The sequence below is a fragment of the Scardinius erythrophthalmus genome (genome assembly GCF_964197995.2).
Source record: "Scardinius erythrophthalmus genome assembly, chromosome: 12".
Taxonomy (NCBI): Eukaryota; Metazoa; Chordata; class Actinopteri; order Cypriniformes; family Leuciscidae; genus Scardinius; species Scardinius erythrophthalmus.
Window position 1 is genome coordinate 18,088,268 of NC_138232.1, and position 11,044 is coordinate 18,099,311.

General features: G+C 36.5%; 1 protein-coding gene across 1 annotated transcript in view; it reads left to right on the plus strand.

Annotated features, from left to right (window-relative positions):
• Nucleotides 1–10,873, plus strand: part of pex5la (peroxisomal biogenesis factor 5-like a) — a gene marked incomplete at its 5' end in the record, with an annotated part of 90,258 nt that extends 79,385 nt beyond the window's left edge. The window contains 7 exons of the mRNA XM_081381357.1: nt 2,588–2,704; nt 3,308–3,451; nt 4,429–4,499; nt 6,232–6,438; nt 7,451–7,616; nt 8,222–8,379; nt 9,123–10,873. Of these exons, the coding sequence (XP_081237483.1) occupies nt 2,588–2,704; nt 3,308–3,451; nt 4,429–4,499; nt 6,232–6,438; nt 7,451–7,616; nt 8,222–8,379; nt 9,123–9,324 (1,065 nt within the window). The 3' untranslated portion in view covers nt 9,325–10,873. The remainder of the gene's footprint in view (nt 1–2,587; nt 2,705–3,307; nt 3,452–4,428; nt 4,500–6,231; nt 6,439–7,450; nt 7,617–8,221; nt 8,380–9,122) is intronic.
• Nucleotides 10,874–11,044: the final 171 nt, after the last annotated feature.

Sequence of the window (11,044 nt, forward strand, 5' to 3'; positions counted from 1 at the left end):
GCCAGTCTTGAAAGACAGACAAGTCACGTTCAGGAATGCTTTTTCTCTGCTCCTTACACAGTTACTGCTTCAGGGGAGGTCATAACATAGCTCTCATTATTCTTCATGGATCTTTTTCAGTGTTTCTGACATATATTCCAATCAGACATATTTTTAGAAATTGTCCAGGTGCTTTGCACAAAATAGGTGACCAAAGTTGGTAAAGTAATAGCTCACCCATCTCTGCGTGGAACATACAATTTTGGTGAATGGAGCTTTCATAGATGCTTTCAGGATTGGTGAAGGTTGTGAACCAGATTAACCAATTCATTGATTCAAAAGAACAATTCATGAATCAGACCACATTCATCTTGATTTTCAGTGAAGAATGACTTAAATTTTGCAACTTGCATTTTCTTACACAAACCTATCATTTGGATTAGCAGACTTGAAAAATATTGAATGGTCTACTTTTGTACAATGTTTTTAGTATTATTTATTATATGCTATTATAGTATTATTTAATATTTTGATTATTTAATAGTTTTCATTTTATTATTACTTTTTTATTTTTCTATATAAGCTTTAATTTATTTTTATTTCAGTTTTATTAATTTAGTACTTCAACTTCAACTAAGTTTTACAATCCAATATTTATCATTTTTAAGTTTTATTTTAATTACCAATAAAAGATTTTTAAGACTTTTAGACAACAGTAACAACACTTCTTTTGTGATGTTGTCTTATAGTCAAAAAAGTGGCCTGGATATTTTTCAAAAATTCACTTTCACAGAAGAAATAAGCTGGAAAGACTTGAGGGTGAGGAAATAAAGACAGAATTTATGAAAAACTTTTTTTTAAACAAATTTAGTGTTGCTAAAGTTTTTGAAAAAAGGATCTATAATTTAGATACATGGAACAATAGCGGAAAAACATAGTGGATTCAAGAAAATCTCTCTGATGTGTTCCGTGAAGATGTGTGCTGTGAAGGATGTACTTAACACAAATGTTCTGGCTATTAAAAAGTTCAGTCGGACAGTCTTTTTCTGGATGAGAGATAATGAGTCTTCAACATTGACCTTTGACTAGTTGGATTCTCTCTGTGCTTAGTTATTGGGGTGATAAGGGGGGTGGGTCATCCAATTACCGTAATTGGCCACTTAACGAAGCTGTTGCCCATCATAAAACACGGAGGGCCATTTATCTCCTCAACAAAAGATGTGTCATTGAACAAAATAACATCTCATCAACTTTCAGTCGCACAACATTCTTTGAAAACCCTCATCATAAATACAATCTCTGAGGGAATCATGCCATGAGGGCTTTTGAAAAGCTACAGCAGTGCTTTTCAACTGAATATGAGTCCTAATGAAGGGATACTGGGACTCGTGACCTGTATTGATTGGTAGCTGACTTCAACGAGTACTCCTGTCGTTTCTGATTTTATTACACATGACAGTGATGTGTGAGGTTTTGACTAACAAGATTTTAAGTTAAAATATATATACATTTCTACCATTTTGTCCTTTTGTTTCAGTGCACTCAGTGTGCTGGCTAATGCTATCCAAAAGTTATTTTTTTGATTAATCAAACCCTTTAGATGAGATTTCCAAATGTCCTAGATGGCTGAGAGCTGAATGATTGCTTGCGTGGCTGTGTAAGTCTCCTCTTGCGATCAGTATTCAGCACAGTGATTCATTATTCAGACTGCTGAGCACAGAGAGTTCAGAGGCATGTTGATACAGATTTGAGACGTTCATAAGTGTGCCACACCTGCGCAGACCAGACTAAATACTAAGATTTACCCAGAGCTTGATATTACGGAGGAAGTTTTTGCCATGAATTGCTCTTCTGGATGCTGTGAGAGAAAACAACAACAACAACAACAACAACAACAACAACAACAACAAAACTGAAACAAGCATACACTTTGTGTGTGTGTGTGTGTGTGTGTGTGTGTGTGTGTGTGTGTGTGTGTGTGTGTGTGGCTGGTTGCATATAACATTTCTAGTTGGCTTAAATTTCTGTAAATTAATGCCTTTTGAGAACAAATTGGTATTTCAGCATCTCTTAAGTTTTTGGAGTATTCGACCAGTATGTTAGATTCCTGGGAATCAAACCCACAACCTTGATGTTGCTAGCGCCAAGGTTATATAGCCTAAGCTTTTCTGAGATGTTTATGACACCACATATATGGATCAATCCAATTGCTAGAATATATATATATATATATATATATATATGTAAATATATATATATATATATATATATATATAATTTTTTTTTTATTTTTTTTTTTAGAATTACTGTCCATTTGGCTTTGCTGAAAAGTGAATGTGGAAGGAGTTTTGTGACATTCGTGCTCATTCGATTTACTATACACACTGCAGCTCAGCTAATATTGATTTTTGTAATACACTTAAGAGTCGCTGAATGTAATATCATTAGTTAAATGAAAAAATACAGAATGATATATAAAATCTATTTTCATATTTTAGAACAACCATTTTGATACTGTACATTGTCAACATGTCTGTCTTATTTTTCCAAGAATATGATTTTTACAGTACAGCTATTCTTTCTGACTCCTTTCTTAAATCTCTTTCAGTCAGACACTGAGTTTTGGGATAAGATGCAGGCAGAGTGGGAAGAACTCGCTCGCAGGAACTGGCTAACAGAGAATGACCAACAGCAGATTCCCTCCAATGTGTCTCCTTACGAAAAGGTAAAGGAGAAACAATTCAAGCAAATGATTAAACAGTTATTTATTTATTTATTTATTTATTTGTGACCCTGGATCACAAAACCAGTCTTAAGTCGCACGGGTATATTTGTGGCAATAGCCAACAAAACATTGGGTCAAAACTATCGATTTTTCTTTTATGCCAAAAATCATCAGGATATTAAGTAAAGATCATGAGCCTTGAAGATATTTTGTAAATTTCCCACCTTAAATATATATAAAAAATATTTTTGTGAGTGGATGCAGCACAATCGCCAATAGAAATGGACAACTTTAAAGGCGATTTTCTCAATATTTCGATTTTTCTGCCCCCTCAGATTCCAGATTTTCAAATAGTTGTATCTAGGCCAAATATTGTCAGATCCTAACAAATCATACATCAATGGAAAGATTATGTATTCAGCTTTCAGATGATGTATAAATCTCAATTTTAAAAAAAATTACCCATTAGACTGATTTTGTGGTCCAGGGTCACATTTATTCAGTATGTAAAACCTTCATACATTTCTATTTATTTAGATTTTCCAGTATGTAAACCTGCTGAAATTGTCCACTACTTCATTATTTCCATTATTTCTTCCTCAGGGATACTACTTCCACACAGATAACCCTTTCAAAGACTGGCCAAATGCATTTGAGGAAGGATTACGCAAGTCGAGAGAGGGAGAACTGCCTAATGCCGTACTTCTTCTGGAAGCAGCTGTGTTGCAGGACCCTCAGGATTCAGAGGTGAGGGAGTGGTTATAAAAAACAAGAGTTAACCTGGTATTTTCATCAAATCAACGTCTGCACAGCTTGAAAACAGCAAGCCACATGTTCTGCCAATCAGACTACGGTCATACCTTTCCTACATACAGTGACAAGTGGTAGTTTTGTTCTTGCCCACACTGAACATTTTTACAGATCATGGCATGATTACCCAATGCAGGGGGTTCCATGTTCTCACTAATTTTCAATAAGAGCTCTGTATTAGACATCATACTTGACAGTGACTGATGGCAAACCATTAACACTCCTGTGACTGAGTACAGTTCCCTTTTTCAGACAATTTAATGATGTAATAGTTCAGTTACATCCCAGAAAAGATTATCCCTCTTCTCCTGGAATTACCCCACCTCTAAATGATTGTGTCTCCAAATAAAGATGAATTTCACCTGATAATATTACAAAGCAAATAGCATTTCGGGGAGAGTTTGCTTGTGAAATATCATCAAGAACTCTATACTCGTTGTACTGTAGCAAGTTAAGTGCGCAGACTCAGCCAACCATGTTAAGATATTCTATTTATAACGCTCATTAATAAATTTTTCATTGTATTCACAAACTGTAGGCTAAGGCTTGTCACGAGGAATGCAGTTTCCTCCAACACAAAGTTAATAAGCTTGGCTTCTAATAATTAGTCTCATGCATAGCCTTACGAATGATTCATTTAGGAATCATAGCATAAATATTCAGTCAGTCACATAATAAATAGGATATTTGCCTAGAAGTATTTAGTACATCCAGTGTTTCATTATCTCCAAGTAATGGCAATACAAATCCATTCAGTTCCTCGCTAACATTGTGTTGTATGTGTGAGTCGCAGGCCTTTGAGAATGAATCATATCCCCCAGGTTAGCACTGTAGGTCCTGCACAATAGAAGCTCCTCACCGGAGTCAAGGTGATAACCCCAATGCTTATTGTTCAGCACCTATTTTCTTTTCAGGCTTGGCTGGTGCTGGGAACCACACAAGCAGAGAATGAGAATGAGCAGGCAGCAATTGTCTCCCTCCAGAGGTAAGGAAGTATCCCTGCATGAATTATATGCAAATTATGTTTTACATATAGCCGTATGGGACATGAAGTCATCACGCTTACACTGACTTAGCGTTTATGGGGGAAAAAATAAGTAGAAACAATTGGTTTATGGTTTAGATGATTGCGAGGTATGTACTGAGATAAACCTAAAATTCTCATCACCATCAATGTCAAGTCAAGATTTAGGTTAATCTAAAAGTGAATCTTCATTCAGAATAGAAACAGTATAAGTAATGAAAACAAGACCCTTCTGCATGTTTGCTTGAGTGTTTAATGCAGAGAGGAAGTTCAACCAGAAGAATGTCGAACAAGCCTTGAATTGAACACCTCCATGTGGTTATCTGTGACACCAAATGAGACCAAGCTCTCTGCTGTGCCCTCTTCTGCTCGAGATAAAGGGCTACTGTATTAACCCGGTGATCCAATTAAAATTGCATTTCATAAGCACAGAGGCCTTCGGGAGATTACATTCATTTAGGATAGAACAGCCAGTCATAATCTCATACAATGTTCCTCTGAGCGACCGGGATGAAACCTCCAATCTATGTGTTAATCATTGGTGACACTCAAAGCTGTGTTTTGGTACCATGTATCCACATCACTTTTGAATGGAGTGATTTTGTAATGTCTCTAATATTATCAAACATAATTTAATACGTCATTTTAAAAGGGGGTGTCATCTGTGGTTGGTTGGTACAGTAAAACAATAGTATTGTGAAATATTATAAAAAATTTAAATAACTTCTATTTTAATATATTTTAAAATGTAATTTATTCTTGTGATGGCAAATTTTCAGCATTCTTCAGTGTCGCATGATCCTTTATAAATCATTCTAAAATGCTGATTTGGTGCTCAAGAAACATTTCTTATCACCGGTAGCTTAATATTTTTGCCACTCAGGTTATCATAACTGGTAAAACTACTTCCTTAAAGTGATCATCAGGTGTAAATGTTAACGGACTTGGCCATTCGTGACAGGATTCAGTTGCTCACTTTTGTTTGGAATGACCCTATGGGAACTGTAGCTTCTCTTGTTGGAATTGACTGGAATTGTAGTGAGTCCTATTTCCACAATAAGTTACTTCGTACTCATAAGAAACACTGAAGTACTTATTTTTAGTACATAGTGCAAGGATGTGAATCGGGACACAGCAGACATCTTATTTTGGCTTGAGGGAGTGGGGGTGGGTGGTTGAGTATACTATTACCTAATAATCTGATTAGACCAGATCAGATTAGATTAGAATTTATATTTCTGATGGATTTAGCAGGTAAATCATTAGCAATGTGCACTGCTTTCGTTTCAATGGACAACAAGAGAAAATGTTTTTACTGACTCTCATAAAGACAACCTAGTAAAATGCTTTTATTTGGCATCGTTGCATTTCCATATTTATTCTTTGATACACCCGTGTAGCTAATGTTCAGAAATGAACAATATCCAGATGTCACCCTCACCGTGTTTTTTCTTACACTTGTAAAACAGGGAACGCGACTTCCGTCATAAACTGAGCAAATGATTTATTTGAGTTTTATGAAATGTATTTACAGTCTCCATGCAGACACATGAGATGACACAAGCATCCACCCATGAATTAAAACCAGCACTAATCAGGAAGCAGCTGGCTCTTATTATGATGGCAGACAGCTAATTAGTGTCCATCAAAAGCAGCGGTTCTTTAGATGCTTCCCTGTTGTATGTGTGTGCAGGTGTCTGGAGCTCCACCCCAACAACCTTCAGGCCCTCATGGCCCTGGCAGTGAGCCTGACCAACACGGGCATGAGGCAGGACGCGTGTGAGGCGCTGCTGGGCTGGATAAGGCACAACCCCAAATACAAGCATCTTCTGAAGAGCCGCACGCACCTGCAGGGCTCACCTGGCTCACGGAAACTCTCCTACTCCTCTTCAAATGGCTGGTATGGTTTCAGATGAATGCAGGAATATACATCAGCCCCAATATTGGTTTGGATACTTAACTTACACTTAATGTATGAATTTCATCACTGTAGAAACTAAATATTAACAGAGAAGTGGTTTTAAACTAATAATGCTTGGCCTTTCTGAACTAAATTCAGCTTTGCAGCACAGAAATGAATAATATTTTAATATTCAAAAAAAAAATTTATTTGAAATTTTGATACAATAAATGCAGGCTCGATGAGCATAAGAGATTTTTTTTAAAACATTAAAAATAGTCATGTTTTCAAAATATTGACTGGTGTATATATATATATATATATATATATATATATATATATGTATGTATGTATGTATGTATGTATATATATATATATATATATATATATATATATATATGGTGATTATTAGTGTTATTACTATTGTTGTTGTTGTTACAATAAACAACCATCCTAATGTTATATCATTGTTTCTTATATAATTATTATTATTATTTAATAATTTGCATTCATACCAACCCCATTTTTATGCATTATATCTAGATATTATATTATTATATGCATATTATGTATATATACATATCTTTTTCTTTTTAATTATTGTTGTTATTATTATTATTTCAACCTCTTCCCCTTTTTACTTAACATTAATTTAACATTTTTCTCTCAAACATCAAACAAGCTGGAAGAGAACTGATCAGATACATACAATAATTTTCAATGTCCTACAAATCCTAAAACCTCTACTGTCACCACTGGTCAATTTCCTGTGCCTAATTTTTAAGTGATTTTTATGTGACAGGGTTACAACTTTCCCCAACATGTAGTGCTCCAAACCCTTAATGGAAAGTTCTTGGAACCAACATCTTAAATGTCTCTCTAGAGAGCCCCTTTCCCTTTTCTTAGCTATTAAATGACACATTTTGATGATGTTGCTGGAAGGGACGTCCCTGAAGGGCAGTGCCTCTGAGTCTCTCATCTGTCTCTCTCTCTCTCTCTTCTGCCGCTCCAGCCCCCTGCTGCTAGAGGTGAAGGATCTGTACCTGGACGCTGCCCAGCAGAACTCGGACACTATTGACCCAGACCTGCAGACAGGTTTGGGAGTGTTGTATAACCTCAGCTCCGAGTTCAACAAAGCGGTGGAAGCCTTCAACGCCGCGCTGTCAGTGCGGCCGGAGGTAAAGCCCTGCTCAGTGTACTCTACTAACAAACTGGTGCTAAATCATACAGAAACCCGAAAGGCAGAGGGCAAAGGAGGTAAGAAGAAAGTCACTGGGGCTTACGAAGGGCCTCCAAAATCTTTGAAACAGTTCATTTGAAACTTGAGGGGGAGCTTTACCATTCATGAGCGCTGACTCCAGAACCCTGTGGGTCACCTTGTCGACGATTGATGCTTGCTAAGCCAAATTCTGTCCCCCTGTGTAGACTGCATTTACACTCAATCGAAAATCCTCCCCATCTGCTTGACTTGGTAATGTCTGCTTGCCTGCTGGGGGGGCTCAGAGCGTGAATACCATGAAAGATAATGGCAATGTGGAAGTGAAACTCTGATACCAGGCTCCTTGTGACTTTTTTGTACCACTGTTTTAGACCGTGTCAGCGTACTTAAAGGTCAAATTCATGTTTTTATCCCTAAAAGAAAGAAAGCAGATCATCACTTAATGGTATTAAACATGGTTGAATGTAACTGCATAATCTTTGAGAGTGATGATTATTTTGATCCATGACGCTGAGCCAGAGGGGAATTTTTTTGATTTATTTTTTTTGCTGTTGGTTTGTACAGGACTACCTGCTGTGGAATCGGCTGGGGGCGACGCTGGCTAATGGAGATCGCAGCGACGAGGCTGTGGAGGCCTACAACAAAGCCCTGGAGCTCCAGCCCGGATTCATCCGCTCACGTTACAACCTTGGCATCAGCTTCATTAATATGGGCGCTCACAGGTTTGTGACAGAGCGTTGGGCTTGTCCTGGAAATTACGTAAAACATCTTCCCCAACTTTTTGTATAAATACTTTGATCCTGTGTTTATGCCTGAATAAATGCAACATAATAAGGAAACATTTATTCCTTGATTTATGAATGTTTCTTCAACTACTGGTACTTCTGTGTCCCAGGGTTTGTTTGTTTGTTTTCCGTTTTTTGATATGAGGGTAATATTAAAACTGTTATGGAAACTAATTTATTTGTGCTACATTTCAGATGCCTTTATGTGTAGATTTTATTATTATTCCCTTGGCCCAGATTCAGATTTTTAATCTTTAAAATATGAAACTGCATTAAAAAAAAGTAGGCAAAAAATTACTTGTAAACAATACTTGAATTGTGCATGATTTTTGTTTAATTATGTGAAAATATTATTTAATTTTGTGTATTTAGAATTCTAAAATTTAAGATATCAAATTAGCCTTAGCGAGGCTAAGGAGTTGGCCATTTTATTGCAAAGATTTTCAACACTGTCATTTCCACCACAGAATGCTATAAAACAATGTATAATTTGAGAAGACATTGTAGTGGAAATGTTCATATGAACTTAAAAATGACAGAATGCACGTATTTCCATGTTATATATTGTTAGTAGACTAACTAGTGAGAACGTGTAAAAAAATTATATATATTTTCTGAATGTCCAGAGAGCCTAAATTGCCCATAGTTGTAGAAACACCCTTTTATTTGATTTTTTGCAGGGAGGCAGCCAGTAATTTCCTGACAGCTCTTGGTCAGCAGAGGAAGAGCAGGAGTCGGCAGCTTTCGCACCAGGTCATGTCTGGAAACATCTGGGCGGCCCTGCGGATAGCACTGTCCATGCTGGACCAGCCGGAGCTTTTTCAAGCTGCTAACATAGGAGACCTGGACTTACTCATGAGAGCTTTTAACCTGGATATGTGAGCGAGAATACCCTTTAAACATGGCAAATATCCAAAGTACTTTATGAAAAGAACTCTCGCAGAGCACCTTTACATTCATGACAACTGATGGCTGGATGTTACCATTTGAATAGGTTTGCAAATTGCACATCAGTTTACGATTATCCTAAAGAGCACAATGCCTGGAGAAGATTGTACTAGTATGCCTTAGAGAAAATATCAGCTTACCCTGCAATGTAACAGTGGGAATCGAAGGACAACTTAATAATTCCACAATTGATCAGAGGAACGCAGACTATTAATGTGCAAGAAGAATACTGACTTCACATCAATGACTTGATTAGACATGTACTGTACTCCGTAGACTTAATGTATTGGTTCAAATTCACTCTTTATTTGAGATGGTGGGGTTATTATTGATTTGGACTTAGTTCAACCCTGGACACTCCTCACCTGATCTCTGCTGCATCATCCCCTTTATTTCCTGGAGCTTGCAGACCAGATTAAAAAGCCTTACTTATCGTGCATGTAAAATAAATAATTAATGTTATCGGTATGATATCAGATAAAAGCCATTCCTTGCCATAAACTGACCTCTTGATATAACTGAAGAGAAGTCTATGTTCCATCAAGGTCTTTTTGTGGAACATACCACATCTTGAAGTGTTCTTGGACATAGCATTATTTTGTACAAAATTCGATGCAGGGAATTCTGATACACTGCCCCTCTTGCCACAATTATCAGCCTGGATTTGTCAGGAAATCAAGTGTCTGTGTTTTCGAAGAAAGCTGCCCAATATCTAAGCCAAACAATTTGTGATTGTTCACAGTTTTATACCCTAATACTGACGTTGTTACTCATATTAATTATTGCGGTTGATCTCCAGCTTGCATGACTTGCCATTTTGCTCATCAGTGTGAACACGCAAGTGCTTAATGTTGCATTTGCGCTTCGAGAAAAGTCAGTACATAGGTGAATGATTTTAAAATGCTATGCAAATCCTTTTTTTTTTCCTTTGAAGCAGACGAAAAGTCTACAAGTACCAGAAAGCTTTGCCACCTTTTGTGTTTTAAGGTGTAAACTGGTAGGTAGAAGGTCTGGTAGTCGATTTTATTTGATGTTTTGTTTCTTTTTTTTTTTTTAAAAGTTTCCCTGATCCAGATGAGCTTATTTGTAGCATCATATATTTTAATGATCCCCACACAAAGTGTAAGAATATATTTATTAAAAAATATATATCTATGAAAAAGCATGCAAAGCCATTCAAGCTCCCATTATCAAGTGTTATTGTTATTCTATTGATTTATTTACTGCACTCTGTATTTATTTCATTATTCTGTATCCAAAACTATTTGAAAAGTCCTGTATATGCTCATCGATACAGTTAGAACAGACTTGTGCTTTGTAGCCGAATGTTACAGTAGATACTGTAGATTCTCTCACGCCTGAGGCCAAACCTCCTCTTTTCTAGAACTTTGTACAATCTCAGGTGTGATTGTCTAGATGAATTCATGCTCCAGAAATACTCCTGATGTATGATCGCATGCCGAATATACTTATTTTTGAATGCTGTAGATTTATTTATATGCATGAACTTGACATGCCTATTTTAATCTATACCCTTCATTTCTATGACTTATTTATCAGTGTAATCACACAATTTTGTGTGATATATATATATTGATCTGAAGAATACGGCATATTAACCGTAAAATAGCTAGAAATAAGCAGTTTTTGCAAT